At 34.4% G+C, this 16335-nt stretch overlaps 1 protein-coding gene across 1 annotated transcript in view; it reads right to left on the bottom strand.

Moving 5' to 3' along the window:
- SEMA3C (semaphorin 3C) overlaps nucleotides 1-16335 on the bottom strand; it is a 173332-nt gene that overhangs the window by 49050 nt on the left and 107947 nt on the right. The window contains exons 8-12 of the mRNA XM_059396952.1: nucleotides 15092-15234; nucleotides 13709-13823; nucleotides 11285-11354; nucleotides 9194-9338; nucleotides 396-618 (exon numbers count right to left, since the gene is read on the bottom strand). Of these exons, the coding sequence (XP_059252935.1) occupies nucleotides 396-618; nucleotides 9194-9338; nucleotides 11285-11354; nucleotides 13709-13823; nucleotides 15092-15234 (696 nt within the window). The remainder of the gene's footprint in view (nucleotides 1-395; nucleotides 619-9193; nucleotides 9339-11284; nucleotides 11355-13708; nucleotides 13824-15091; nucleotides 15235-16335) is intronic.

Here is a 16335-nt window from a genome sequence, read left to right as displayed (position 1 = left end):
TTATCACTGGACAATGGTTCCATGTATTTATTAAAAAGTTGCAGAATTTGCTTCAGTTGAGAGAAACACTACCCATGCTTAAAATTTGTTCCCATCCTTTCATTTGGCTCATAATCATTGTATTTCACTATAATATGTGCCAGGGACTGTTCCAGGTGATTTCATATATTAATTCCTCACAATTCCTTCAATATTTGTTCCTCACAATAACCCTATGAAATAATGTATTTCATTAACTCCATTTTACAGCTGTGGTAACAGGCACAGAGAAATTAAATATCTCCGTGAGGGCCCAACAGACATCAACACTGAAGTCTCTGGTTCCAATATTATAGTCCTTACCTCTTATGCTCTTCTGTTACACATTAGAGTATAGTTTGAGCTCAAATAATTACCTGTGCCGAGAAACAGGACATGGTATCTACCATCAGCAGCATTCACTCGATCCACAGCTATCTTGGTGTATTTGTAGTCAGTGCCTATACGAACAATCAAAGGCCTTCTGTGGATTGGGTAGACAGAATTGTACATGAGAGGATGGTTCCGGATAAAAGTGACAACATCATCTGGGAATTCCTTAGTGGTCCGCATATTGGGTGTAAATGCTCCTCCTGGACACTAATAAAATATTTTAAAAGAGAAATAGTAAAGAGTTACTTTATTTTAGTGATAACCAAAGGCCTCTACTTTTCAACATACTTAGAAGCTTAAGTTGTTGTAAATACAGATCCTCCTCAACTTATGATGGGTTTAAATCCTGATAAAGTCATCATAAATTGCAAATGTTGTAAGTTTATAAAATGCATTTGATACACTTAAGCTATCAAACATCATCGCTTAGCTGAGCCCACCTTAAACATGCTCAGAACACTTATATTAGCCTGCAATTAGACAAAAATCCTGTAACACAAAGCCTATTTTACAATAAAGTGTTGAATAATTTATTGGATACTGTATTAACAGTGAAAAACAGAATGGTGGTAAGTGTATGGCTTGTTGACCTTTGTGGATGTCTGGGAGCTGAAGTTCACTGCCCAACCCAGCATCAGGAGAGAGGATCAAGTCACAAATCACCAGCCTTGGAAAAGATCAAGATTAAGTACTCAAAGAACAGCTTCTGCTGGGTGTGTATTGCTTTTGCACCATCAAAAAGTCAGAAACACCAAAAGAACTATCCTTAGTGGGGACCATCTGTATTTGCTATCTGTTGAGGAGAAAGCAGCATGACTATGCAACTATCTACAGAAAATTATTTAAAAAGATACACAGTTTGACCACTAGAGCAAGGCTAAGCCCACTGATCCTAATTCCATTTGTTTTCAGAGAGCAGTGGATGCCATTTAGCCTTTCCACGCATCACTTTTCTGTTCTTATTCTGTGCCGCTGGCAGTGTTACTAGGGAAAAAAGAAAAAAAAAATCTTGTGGATATAATCTAATGCTATTACTGGCTAAAATACATCATCATTATCAAATTCAGTCAGAACTCTAATGTGCAAGAGTTTTATTCCACCTGATTCCCTCCTCCCAGAAGAGGGATCTCCAAAGTTTGGGCATGGATTGGGTGTGGTAAATGAGACCTGATAGTTTCCTTCTAGAAACGACTCCTGTGACTTCTATTACTCTTAGAATAAAATTTTAACAGCTTAGCATGAACTAGAAACCCTTGTATTTCTGGTCTGCCTCTATCATTACCAGAATAGTTCTCACTGCTCCCCCTCCAGGACCTTGGCACTTGCCCCATTTGAAATACGCTTATCCAGACAGTTCCATGGTTTTCCCTGTTACCTCCTTTAGCTCTCAGTTCAAAAGTTACTTCTTTAAAGGTGGTGACACATATAATATACCCCATCTCCATCTCCACTCTCTATCGCCTTAACCTGCTTTATTCTTCTTCACAGCTCTATTTACCTAACTCTATATTATGATTCGTTGCTTGTCTGTTTTTTGTCTGTTTCTCCCTCTAGAATGTAAGCTTCGTGTTGACCTTAACTGGGTATATATTTTGTTCACTGTTTCACTCTTAGACCTATACCAAAGCTGACAAATAGTAGATATTCAACAAAGAGTAATTAATGAGTGAATTACTCTGTTCTATCTGGCATTCAATTTTGGTACAGGGGATGTATGAAACAAGAGCCTCAATTCTGCCAGGAGAGGCAAGATTCAGAACATTGAGTTCAAAGAGGCAGCTAGAAAGCAATAACAAGATCTGAAAAAGGAATGCTGGACAACTTCAGCAGTTCTGGAAAGAAGGCATGACAAGGGCTTCTGGGGAGAAGATTCCATTTATAGGGCATCCGAGGCCAAGCTCAGCGGTAGGCTAGGAGCTGCTGAAGCTTAGAACTCAAACTTATCCATGAATAGGATCCAAGTGCTAAGTTATACAAGTGAAACTGTTAGGTATAATCTTTAACACATATACACATTATTTGTGTAACCCTATTAAATACCTGACAATATTTCCACTTTCAAAAGCAAAAATGCTTTGTCATATTTTCTTGAAAGAAAAGCACTTCTGTTCTAATTTTTATTTATTCTCTTAAAAGAGGTAGAAACTAAAGGAAGGGAACAAAGCAAACTTTCTGATCAACAGCAATGGGTACAGCATCTGGGCAAACCGTAGGATGTAATAGGGACGTAACAAACTGGAAAGTTGTGTATTATTTAAAACTGGCAATGAACACTCATTTCTAGGTGATTGCTTCTGTGCAAGAATATTAGCCTAATGTGGCGAGATTTCAACAGAAGATAGAAATGTGGAGCTTTATGCGAAATCTGCCAAAATTATAATGCTAACTCAATGTAAAAAAAAAAAGAAAAACAACTTTAGGGACCCCAAAAAGATGGCAACCTCTAGGTTAAATCCTTTCAATAGCTAACCCACAATGTTAGTGCCTCTGGACCAGTATCGTTGGGCAGACCCGTGTTTGCAAATAACTCTTAGCAAATTACAAATGCTGCCTCTTTCACTTAGACTGTATTATACTGAATGCAATTTTTAGACTCACTTTGACCAGTTAACATTACTAGGACTTTTTACAGGACCAGTAAATACAGTGCTTTTTTTTTATAGAAAGGCACAGGGAGCAATTAAATGACTTCACTGAGGAGAGAAAATGAGACAAGTAATAAAAGTAAGCCTCTGATTCATTATCCCATCAAGTGACTTTCATCTGGGGCTCATATGTTTTTCTTTTAGGAAAAAGCATTATATTTAAATATACATGTTTATAAATTGCCCACAAAAAAACCCAAAGAGGGACAAAGAATTTCATCTGAGGGTATTCTAAAATGATGGATGTGTTCCATACTTCTGCAAAGTGTAGAATTATGGGTGTTCTCTATCCTCATTCCTCACACAAAGTGGAAAAAGGGAAATGCATTGCTCACTGAATGAAAAAATGGAAAGAACAAACGCATGGGCAATCCAGTTCCTCATAAAACACCACTAATTATGGTTTGCTAAGCTGAGATGTCTCCTTAAATATTTGCAAACATTCTCATTTGTAAGTTCCAGAAAGATCCAAAGTTAGCATATATGACTAGGCAATTTATATAATTTCCAGTTAGCATTTATTTTCATGTGTGATAAGGTTATTAAATTGTAAGTGTGTTAGTTTCTGGGTATTAGTTAATTTAAATTCGGTTAAAAATTATGTCTCATGTGCTCAAAAGTGAACTTATTAAATAGGTAACCCACACAAATTAACTCAAATCAGTTACTTTATATTCATTCAAATGTCCCCCATTTGGGACTTTTGTTATATGAACTTCTTGCTTAGAAATCAGTGTTTCCTGGCAGGAGTATTTTCAAAAATACAAAAGAAGCCTTTTTGACAATAATTAATTTTTTCCATTGATTCGTTGCATAAACTTTGCAGATAAGACACAGGATGGGTGACAATGATGGTGACAAGAACAAAAATGGATTACTGTTTGGAGAGTCTCTATCTGGACTTGTGAATTTGTTCAGTGTAACGTTACCAAGAATAAATAAGATGCAATTAACTTATCCGTCTCCTTCTGATATGTGAAAGCATGTGTACTGAAATCTCAAGATAATACAATATCCACATACTGCCATAAAATAAAGCCTCTGTCCATGAATGAGGCTGGTGTCTCATTCTTCAGAAGGTTGACTGAGCTCTACAAATAGTCATTAAGTAGTTCGGGTTAACCTTCTCCTTTAAGATGTTTTTTTCCAGTTCTAGTTTTCTGTTTATCAAGCAGTGATAAGACTCCTTTTTTGAGTAAAGACATTTTAAGTGTTTTGATTACTAAAGTGTTGGGTGAAATGCTAGGAACAATAACAATGTCATGTTAAGGAAGTATCAGCAATTGTTGCCCTCAACCAAATTTCTTTCCTATTTTTAGGTATCCTTGACATTTGCCATCCTCTGATGCTCCTAAATCTCACATATATGGTCCTGGTTTCCAATATTAATGTAGTCAGGAGAACCTGGGTGGCTCAGTGGGTTAAAGGCTCTGCCTTTGGCTCAGGTCATGATCCCAGGGTCCTGGGATCGAGCCCCACATTCGGGGTCTCTGCTCGGCGGGGAGCCTGTTTCCCCCCCCTCTCTCTGCCCGCCTCTCTGCCTATTTGTGATCTCTGTCGAATATATTAAAAAATTAAAAATCTTTAGAAAAATGTTAATATATTCATTTATTAATTCACATAGCTATTCTTTGGATACTTTTTATTCAAAAAGCATTTTGATGTGCCCAGTGGGGGACATAAGAAGAAGTCACCATTATCTTCTAGACATAAGTATTCTAGTAAGGAAGATGGGCATATTCAAAGTAAAATATCAAGGTATATAATAATAAATTCAGACAAATATAAGACACATAATTTATAAGATAATAAATTATAAAAATATAAGATAAATAACAATCTTGGTTCATATCAATTACCATATATGCATAAGATCCAATATTTTTTAAATGAATTCAGACTCTTAGAAGAGAACTTAAGGCTCTCAGGGTTGGTGAAAAGGTTTAGAGATAGAAAAAAAAAATTGGAATATTTAGGAAACTATAATTTCTGGGACATTGCTGGATCACAGAGCACAAAGTGGAAGAAAGAGGTAGGAACTGAGGTTAAAGACTCCAGAAAATAAAAGCAAAACTACTCAGAGAAGGAGTGATGGGCATGGTCAAGGGGAGCTTGACCTAAACACTTGCAAGCTGAGTGGTGTATGAATAAATTTAAGAACATAAATAAAACATTCCAGAATCTGTGGTAGTTTCTGGCACTGGTCTTTGGAACTTGTATTCTCAGAGAAACTGAGCTCATGCTTGATAATCTAGGCCCTTTGATAATCTAGGCCCTTTATTTAAAGCCCAAAGATTTACATAGCTGAGGAGTTGTACTTAGATACCAGTTGATCCTCATTTTACCTCCATTTATCCACCATTGCTGACAGGAGTACTCTATTCCAGTCCTGCTAGTTCAGGCAGAGCTTCTAGAACTCACTTATTAATTTCTATCTTTGCCTTATAATATAAGCTGTAGCCTTTCTGGAATATTATTCTTTCCCCACCAAAGTTATCCAAATCTGACTGCCTTTGGGGCAAGCTTGGTTTCCTATTTTTATATGCCTTCTCTACACAAGGCTGTCCCACGACAGTCTCTCTCTCCCCTAAACTTCAATAGTATTTATTGTCTACTTTATTCATGGGTCTTGAATAATGATATGAAACAACATATATTGCATTTTTCAGGTCTATACCCTTTATGTACTTAATTTTATTGTAAACTTCCCTAACAATGTTTTAAACATCTGTGAAGACTAGAAATATTTCTAGTGTAAGAATCTCCAAAAGTTACACAGAATCAACAAAAGTGTCAGCAATAAAATTCTTTTTCGGGCCATCACTCACTAAGTGGGTCACAGATTTTCCATGTTCTTTTGCTGCACCAGGTACCAGGCACAACGATGAATGCAAATGGTTCTAGTCCACTTATAAATAGACATTAAAACAGAACACTTCTATTAGGTTCTGCTTTAAACAGAAGTGTATAAGCAAAAATAATTTTCTATGGAAGCTTTATACACGTTGCAACAGAATAATGTCATGTGTTAGCTCAGCCACAGAGAGAATATGCAGTCTTTGGCTGCCCTTTGCAACATACCAAAGGTGTCTTGTTTCTTCCACAAACTTGAATTACTTATGGAAAAACATTATGACACAATTGGCAGGCTTCTTCCCAATGACTTGGGTTTGCTAGTTGGGGCAGTTTGCTAACATTGCCATCAACCTGGCTTTAAAAGAATCACCTACAGGGAACACTTGAATGAGGGTAGACAATCCCTGCCCCTGTCATTTCGTTAAGAATCCAGTCATGGATTTATGAGATTGACCCAGCAACTGGACGAGTGCATAGGGAAATAAAGTAGAGTAATCACAGTTGATGCTTCATGGGAGGACTTCAGAAGTCACATTTTTAGCCCTAAAGAAGAGGGAATGCTCTGGGTCACTTGGCTGTAGGTCTTCCTGCTACATCAGTGGGATACGAAACCCTGGAAGCCTAGGAAAAAGATAGACGCTGGCCACTGTGAGTCAGACAGCTGAGACTTCCTTGTGTGTTGCTCAGGGAAGGGTGGAGGGACCAGATCTTCTGGGAGGTATGCTTTCCAGAAGGAGTTCCAGAGGTCTTCCTCCACCCTGCCTGTTTCCCTCCCTAAGGATCACTCATCTGACATTTTTTTTTTATTTAAGGGAGCTGCTCTGGTCTCAGCACCAGATGTAAGAAACCACATTATAGAAATATGTCTCAAGGCCTGACTACTCCCTTTTTTTTCACAGTGTCAGCTCCAGATGTTTGTTACTAAGCCCTGGCTTATACCACACTACTTTACAACAGAAAAAAAAAAAAAAAAAAAAGCTTATTCTTAGGAGCTTGGAAATCGTGAAAAGTGGGACTGTTAGCAGCATTTTCTAATTCAACATTAGTTTATTTTGTTATACTAAAAGGGTTTTTATCTATTCCCACATTTTATGTAGAATAATTGCTATTTGACGTGAGTGGTTTTCTCAGTATGATTCCTGAGAGTCTTTTTGAACTGTCATTTTGATGAAGAGTCTTGATGAGGGGTAGGAACAGGAGTAGCTTTTCTTCAGGAAAAAAAAATTCCCTGAATTGTAATACTTGTCAGTTTCCAGACTGTAACTATTCTCACCATGCTGATCTCAAGTTAGTACTGTGAATCCTTACTTGAGATGAGGCACATACAATTCGCTCTTGTAAATTGGGTATAAACTAGCTCCCACATATATTCACTGAGGCTCTGAGGCCTCAAACCTGAACCAATGAGCCTGGGCTCTCATTTATCTGTTTTTATTCATCTGGGAAATTTACCTTAAGGTAATACTTGGGGGAAAACAGAATTTTGTTGGGTTTACAAACCCAGCTGTTCCTGTATATGTATGTTGTTAAAAAGAACAATTCATGAAAGCATATACAATCACAATCATTAATTTTCTGTATTAAGATGAAGCAATGACTTGGTCAACTTCAAACAGTAAATAATTCTCAAGAAGAAGATTTAGTTTGAACAGATTATCAGTGAGTCACCTGAGAGTGCCGGAGATACACTGAATGAAATAAAGAGCCATGAGTTGTAATGGGATTCGGAAGTGGTTTGCCTTCCCCTTCCCTTTGCCTCCTCTTATGTAATCTCTGCTTCTTATTCAACACATCCCAACTTGAGGTACCCTAAGATCAGTATATCTATTGTTATCTTCCTTGTGTTACACCAAATAATTATTTTTTTCACTTTCTCTTGAGCTATGAGCATTGAAAAAGAGATAAATGTAGAAGGAGACCGTGAATTGTATAATAGGACTTTGTCCCCAGCCATGATTAAGTGTGGCGTTTTAAAATTTAATTCTTTCACAGCTACAGAGCAAGGATGATAATCTTTCCAGTTAATTAAAAGTTAATTGTTCCTGTAAAAGATCTATCAATGATTAATCTTTGAGCTTCTTAGCCAGGGAACCAAATGTGACCTCTTTTATTTTTGAATAAATTAGGTTTAAAGGCTTAGCAAACTATTTTCCCTATTTTTTAAAAGAAATGTGACAGCAGTATAATTTAAGACGATGAAAAAAATAAGGGACTGAATAATACATTGCAAATAAACTCTAATAATAACACATAAAATAAAGTGAATCAACAATTGGTAAAAATTATGTGGGATGAATATATCTGAAAGAATTTTGGTGGAGGAAATTTCATATTCAAGTAAAAAGGAGAAAGATTTTAGGAAAATAATATTTTAACAATTATCTTTTAATTATTTTCCATGAAAACATTCTTTTTTACTCATATCCACTCCAGTTTATAAATATAACCATATTCTATGAAATGCAAAAATACAAAAAAATTATATTCCTCTTGATTGTCTCTTTTCAGTGTACACTATGACATTTTATAGAGATAAAAACTAATCAATATTCTAGAATTCAATAAAGCATTACAAGGGGCCAAATGTAAAACAAATAGTAGGACTATGATCATTGTTGTCCTAGGAAAAGTTCAATTCCAATCTGTGAGTGTACCGTCTATAACTTCAGCTAGAAACGTTAGCTTTCAATGTACTTCTTAATATTGCTAATATACCATATACCTCAGAACTTTATAGTTCATAAATATTTTATTGAACTATAACATCACTTTCATTGTGTTTATTTACACATACTATTTTCTTTCTTTGAGAAATACACAGCATATAATTTTTCATATATCCCTTAAAATTCAAAGATCCACATATATTTTATCTCTAAATTAATTCTTATATGGTTATTCCTTTATTAAAATAGGTAAGATTCATTAATATCAGGAAGAGGTGCTAAAAGCAACTACCATTCAAATTCTTTCAGGCTGACACCAAAATGTTAACACTTTCCAAGCTATGGCTTTTATGCGAATAAAATTAGGAAATATCTCTGTCCTGTTTCATATATCCAGTTATCTTTAAGTCTAAAAGAGATTTTATTAGTAATAGTACATAGAAAAAAATTATAGAGGGTGCTATATCTGTAAAGTCCCAAGTGACGTGAAAAATTATAGTGAGTGTATCAGTTGGTCTATGGCTGTATTTAATAAACATGAACATGATATTCATATCTTGTTAAATTATATTTTCTAAAAACCAAAATAACAAAGAAACATTCCTGGATACTTACAGTTCCAGGGCGAGGATATGGAATTCTACCCTGGTAGGAAATCAGCTGATGATTTGGCCCTTCTTTATGGGCAAAGGGCCCATTAAACACAGTCTGTATATCAGATAAATGATACACACACACTGCTGATCCTTTAAAAACCGAGCTAAAAAAACAAACAGAAAGAAATCTATTTTCTTATTTTTTTAACTTTTAAATACAATTTTAAAAAACAGATAAAGTTTATGATAAAAGTTGATATAATTCATTATAGAAAACTTGAAAGCTACAATACACACTATAAAGCTAAAAAACTTCTATTATTTTGAAATAAGCCATTGACACATAAAACATCAAAACATTTAATTCATCCATGGAGGTAGTAGGCAGTAATAAATTATAAAAGAGTCACCAAAATAGAGGACAAGTCAAAGAAATTTCTAACTAGTTATCTTAATAAGAAAAAATAAACTGAAGATTTATTAAAAAGTATGAGTTTCAATTCTAAGTCACCATCAATACAATCTATCATAATTTAACTCAGAGAAATAAATCTCATTAAGGGAAAATGGTATCTCTTTGCCTTAAGATTATTTTAATGTGAGAATGTTCCTACATGTATCCTAAAGAGTAGCTAGAAAAGTCTGTTGTCATAGTCTCTGTATTTTCCCTGTTAGTAACAGAAGAAAACGATAGATTCTGAAAGAGATTCATTACATTAACTTTGTCAATAAAATCTCATAGAATTTGTTTGGATCCTTACTAAAGACTATTTCTGTTGTTACTAAGGCAGATTGGCTGAAATAAACATTATGACTTATATATATCTCCTAAATCAGATGCTTAATGGAAAACTTAGATGCCCATTGGAAAAAACAAGATAATCATTAGCATCACTGGTCAGAAATGACAATTTTGAATTTTTCAAAAAGCTACTAGGAAAAAACAAACACTGTAGAAATATTTTTTGGGGACAACATTTTCTTCTTAGGAATTTGGTTCTTGGGGCACCTGCGTGGCTCAGCGGGTTAAAGCCTCTGCCTTCAGCTCAGGTCATGATCCCAGGGTCCTGGGATCGAGCCCAATGTCAGGCTCTCGGCTCCATGGGGAGCCTGCTTCCTCCTCTCTCTCTGCCTGCCTCTCTGCTTCCTTGTGATCTCTGTCTGTCAAATAAATAAATAAAATCTTAAAAAAAAAAAAAAGAATTTGGTTCTTTTCACTTTGTTCAATTCCTTGTGGATTAAGTCAAGACTACTTTCTCTGTTAGAGCAGGAGTTAAACTGCCCATCCTGAAAAACAACTTTTTACAAGTTTCATAGGGCAAGTGTAAGTATGATTTATAATCAATATTTCTGTGATTTTCTGTTACTTTGAAGGGCCCATTACAGTTTACAATTATGCTGTGCTTGCCCCACTGGAAGAGAATGCTAAAATCTTTAAGTTTCTGCTTTATAATTGATGGTCTCATAAAAGGGACCCATTGTATTCTGCATTGGCCATGTCACAGCTGGAGTACTGTGCTGCATTCTGAGTAACATTCCAGTGTAAAATGAGTAAACAGAGGCATCTCTAGGAAAGGTGAGAAAATGGCAATTGTCTGGAAACATATGACATATGACAATTGAGAAGTTACAAAACATTAAACATTAAACATTAAACATTAAACCTATCTCCAAATATATGAAATACCGTCCGTCATATGGAACATGAAAATTAGTGCAGTATTTTATTAGTTTCTGAATAGTCATCATTTTAGATTGCTCCAGAAGTAAAATTTATTTTAATAGAAATACCAAAAGTTTTAGGTGAAACATTAGTCTTCCACTTACTTCCTTAAAACAAAATAGCTTACATACTTCCTGCATTATCATTCATGTTTTCCTTTCTTTGAGAAAAATAGCATATAGTCATCATAAACACTGTTCAAACCTATTTTGAAAGTGTTAGTTCAGCTTAAACATATTTTGGTAATCAAGCAAAAGTAGTAAAACAGGATGATTACATCCTGAATGTTATATAAAATTAAAATTTGAAAAGAATATTTTGTAATAATTACTATTACTCAATAAAGTTTATTGTTTAATCCATAAGCTGTAATTGTTTAATAATTACCTTGATGTTGTAAAAATGCCATACACTAGTGTTGTCCTTGGATTATCAGTTTCGAGTAGAAACACATCCTCTATAAAAGGAAAACATCACTCTTTTAAAGTTCCCAAATATTAAATGTATTTTAAAATTTTACCCTAAGAAAATAATATCAACTATGAAAAGTATTATTGAGATAGGTATTCCGGCAGCATCATTATAATCTGGAAATGACTAAACGAACTCAATGACAGGCACATAATAGAGTAAATTAAATAAAATATTATACAAACACAAAGTGGTTTATAAAAACTGCAAATTTATGGAAACCATGCTAATGAAGTAATATTAAATGGACAAGGCACAGTGGTATATAATATAGACTGGAACCATGTAAACCGTAAACCTATACAACACGATACAATAAGATCACCAGTGAGTGTCTCTGGTTAGCAGAAATATAGAAATATTGTCTTCTTTTTTCTGCATTTTCTCTCTCTTTTAAAGATTTATTTATTTATTTTAGAGAGAGAGTGCAAGTGGGGGGGAGGGGCAGAAGGAGAACAAGAGAATCTTAAGCAGACTCCCCATAGAATATGGAGCCCAAGGGGCACTCCGTCTCAGGAACCATAAGATCAGGACCCATGACATCACAACCTGAGCCAAAATCACAAGATGGACATTTACCTGACTGAGCCACCCAGATGCCCCTTTTTTCTGCATTTTCTAAATGTCCTTTAAGGATAATATGTCACTTTTTTAAATTTAAAAAGTATTACAAATTACAATTTTTTTTGACCTAAGGTTAGAAGCTAGAATGTGGAAGAAAACTCTTTTTTTTTTTTTTTTTTAAGAAAACTCTTTCAACATGACTTTTTTTCTTTATATAAAATAAGACTTTTTTTTTTTTTTTTTTGGTTTATGGTCAAAAGAGCTAGTGGTAGTTTAATTTAATCAATAATTCCCCTAATGACAAAAAATTTAAAGTATATTAAGGCAAAGCCAAACTTATAGGTAGTTTGGTTCAGTAACACATATGAGAACCTGGAAGTAGATTTCTTGTGGGAACCCTTAGTTAACAATCAACTGTTACAGTTAAAAGAAAAATCTGAATTTAGTGACACTTTTGCAAATTAAAATTCTTGCTGGGAAATACAAAGAAAGATGTGTTTATTTCAAATTCACAATGAACTTAGGACTTCTTAAGCAATAAATTAATAAAGAGAAGCCTTTCCATATGGGAACAAAAGGCTAAACTGTCTGGCTTTCCCTAAAAAAACCAGGTAAGACTGAAATAACCTAAGTCATTAAAACATAAACATACTTGCAAAGAATTTGGGGAATATAATGTATGAGTAGGTTATAACACAAAAGTCACACTTGGAACTTTCTTCTAGAAAAGCTGATGCAGGGGTGCCTGGGTGGCTCAGAGGGTTAAGCCACTGCCTTCTACTTAGGTCATGATCTCAGGGTCCTGGGATAGAGCCCCGCATTGGGCTCTTTGCTCAGTGGGGAGCCTTCTGCTCTCTGCCTCTCTGCCTACTTGTGATCTTTCTCTGTCAAATAAATAAATAAAATCTTAAAAAAAAAAAAAAAAAGCTGATACAAAGACTTTTGTTTCTATGATCAATACACTGGCTGGCTTTTGAAGAGTTCAGCTACCTATTCCGGTTTCTACAACTGCTAGAACCAGATTTTTCTATATTGTAATGCATTTTTATTGCTTACCTCATCATCTGCCTCAAAATCTGAGAATAGCCAGCATTTTACATTTTAATGGATTCAAGCAAAATAAAAGTTATTTCTAAATGGCACTTAGTAAACATGACATTATGATGTATATCAAGTTATTCTGATTAAAAAGAGAACTGTTCCTTGGTAGCAAGGAATAAGATTGTTAGTCTTATTTGACCTGGAAAGTGTCACCCTCTTCAAGTCACACATGCTGAGAATACTTAATCCCAGGGTCACCAAGGAGGACTAAGACTAGAGAGCACGTCTATCATTTCTACTCTGACATGGTCCCAACCAACCTTGATTGTGCTCAGTAACTATTAAAATATATCATACCAACTGATTTCAAATCAGAATATTAAAATTTAAATATATATGAAATGCATAGTCTTTCAGATAAGCAAAAATATATTATTCATATGTAAATTATGCAATTACATCTTTCATTCTCTCTCACACACACACACGCACACACTTCTTTATATATCATGGTGAATTCGATGAACTAAATGTCTCAGTAGTGCACTCAGAGACAAAACATATTTAAAAAACACTTAAGGAAATTTATGAACAGTGTCTGGATCATTCATTCAAATTGGCAGATTATTTATGCTAAAAGCATTCATGGAAAATACACCCTCTTTTGAGAGGTTATTAAAATAAACTTTACAAACTCTTTTTCAAAAAACATTTCTCAATCTCACATCCATGTACCTAATTCATCAAAGTGTGTTTCTGGGCCGTCTTCATCGGTTACAGAGCACACCAGCCTCGCTTTTAAGAAGGTCGTCCACTTGTTGACAAGGCTACGCAGTCCCCCAGTGTCATTCTGAAACCATTTTGAAAACATACTTCAGATAGCTTAAATAAATATTCAAGTGCATTAAAAGTTCAGCTTGGACTTGGATTACTTGAGGGTTTGTTATAATCTGAAGGGTAGAAATGCTAACTACATGTGCATACCAGTGAAGATGAATATTTAAGATCTACAGTATTTTTATAAAATAGCCATAGCTATACTATTAATTTTCTATAGTATGGTATCAACTGTAAGTGTTTCAATTTATATATGCCCTAAAGCTTTCTAACTTCAACAGTACATGGAGAAAATATCTAGAAAATGTATGGAGAACACATAATCTAATTTGTCCTAATAACTCATTGTCTTCAAAGTGAACATAAATTTTTGTATACTATGAAGCTTGCAGAGTATACTGTGTTCAGGAAAGTGGGCTATACTTATACCAAGTGGTCTCCAATAGCTCTATTTTCTCTCCTTCATTTCTCTGTGTTATTGTTTAATCCTCAGTATTTCCAATCAGATGCTTCACTAGATATATTTCTCCAGCCAGGGAGGGGAAAATGGCATTTGGGTCATTCACAAATAGTGAATGACCTGATCTTTTTTTTCTGTATGCCCAGAAGCCTTTCACTCCTTCTGCAGGCTCTACTGTCTTGTCTAAATGACTTAAAAGCAGATGAGCTCCACAATTAATGGAATATTATAATATTAAAAATAAACTATTTAAAACACTGAACACTTTAAGAAATACTTTTACATGAAGTATGTTAATCATAAATAAGTCAGGGCAACCCTATAAAACTCCTGTTTGAGAGGGCATCATGAGTTTTTTTGAGTTGCTATGTATACTTGCTATTTATACCAGAAGACTATTTTGTTTACTGTTTTTAATTAGAACTATATTTTAGTAATGCATTTCTTTTCATTAGAAAATGAAAAGTTCCTCAATAATTGTCTTTATTGAGGTTTTGCTATATTTTGTTCACAAGAATTATTGTTTCTTTCTGTAACATACAATTTAGCTATTTGTTTTCAATACAAATGCATTAAATGCAAAAAAAATAAACAAAAACCATTTATTTGTGTAAAACCATGACAACAGTATTTCCTTGAATTAAGCTTTTTTATCTCATATGACTGATGTGAATAAACAGTAAATTAAAATGTCTCCCTCAATATTTCATTAATTTGTAACCACAAATAAAAGTGGGAAAGTAAACTATCGGCAAAAGAAAATGTATTTATATGATTTGAATTTGTGTCGTTCCTCAAATTAGGACAAGATTAACACTTACAGGACATATTCTAGCAATCATGGAATGAATCTGTTTTGTGCTTCTGCTATTGTCAGTCAGTTTCTCTTTGAAGAAGAAGTACACCTTAGCATCATTTGGATCTGTGCCATCTGGGATCACATGTGCATCCACAAACATAGGTTCTGAGGAAAAAAATACAAAGACTATATATATACTCCTGATGGAAATCCATCTATGGTTCATCCAAGTAGATTACAGGCATATGGCTTCTTCATCTTTGGTATAGAAGAATAATTCCATGTTCATAGGCAGAATCTAACAGCAATAATTGCATTCACACAACATACTGTATTTGGAATGTCAAGTGCTACAAAATATATCTATAACATCATAGCTTAAACTATTTTTTCCCTGTCTGCAATACATTCTAGAAGTTCAGTAAATGCAAAAATCCTTTGTGCAGGGATGAGTTCTAACAAATCAAAATGCTTTTCTACCAGCTATATCCCATGGAATTGAATGGTCATTTTATAGGGGGAAAAAAAAGTTTGTTTTTCGAAATATAGTTTTCAATCTAGTGCATAAAATCTCAAATTCACTGAAGCAGAATGTAGAGTCGGGAGTCCAAGATCTCAAAAACATTTTTTTCTTAAGACGGCATAAGAAATGAAGGGGAAATTTTTCAAGGAAAAAAATGCAGTCATCTGAAGACATAGAGGGATTTTTTATTTCAAGAACAAAACGAGTTTTAGAATCCAGATGTACTGGAGTCATAAATTGAAGAAGTAAATGGACAATCGCTGCTTTCTTGTGCCTGCCTATCAGTGAAATAAGATGCTGAACTGTGGTGATTCATGCTTTGCTGTGCAATGTTAAATGAATTGTCAAATTTAGGGTCAGCTAGAAATCATCCCCAGGGTGAAATGACAAAGATCATAGTGGTTTCTTCTTCTAAGCAGCAGCAACCGATTGAAATTACACATTAAAGTCAAATAAGCATCTTTCATGATGTGAATGTCATGTGACTCTACCCCAAATTAGAAATAAATGACTAGTGATAATCACAAGGTTATCATACATATGATTTCTGTTAAGTACTAAATCAATTATTAAAAATTATATATACCAGTTTTATCATTTAAGAATCTAAGTATAAAACAAATATGAGGAGTTCCTGAAAACACCCTAGTCATTATATCTAACTGTCATAAATTTAGGAAAATCTTCAGGCTTGACATTATTAAAATATTTAAGCAGACTAAATGAATAAATAGCATATTTAA

This window comes from Mustela nigripes, chromosome 4 (assembly GCF_022355385.1).
Source record: "Mustela nigripes isolate SB6536 chromosome 4, MUSNIG.SB6536, whole genome shotgun sequence".
NCBI classification, from domain to species: domain Eukaryota; kingdom Metazoa; phylum Chordata; class Mammalia; order Carnivora; family Mustelidae; genus Mustela; species Mustela nigripes.
Note: the sequence above shows the minus strand (reverse complement) of the source record. Positions and strands in the feature narration are given on the sequence as shown.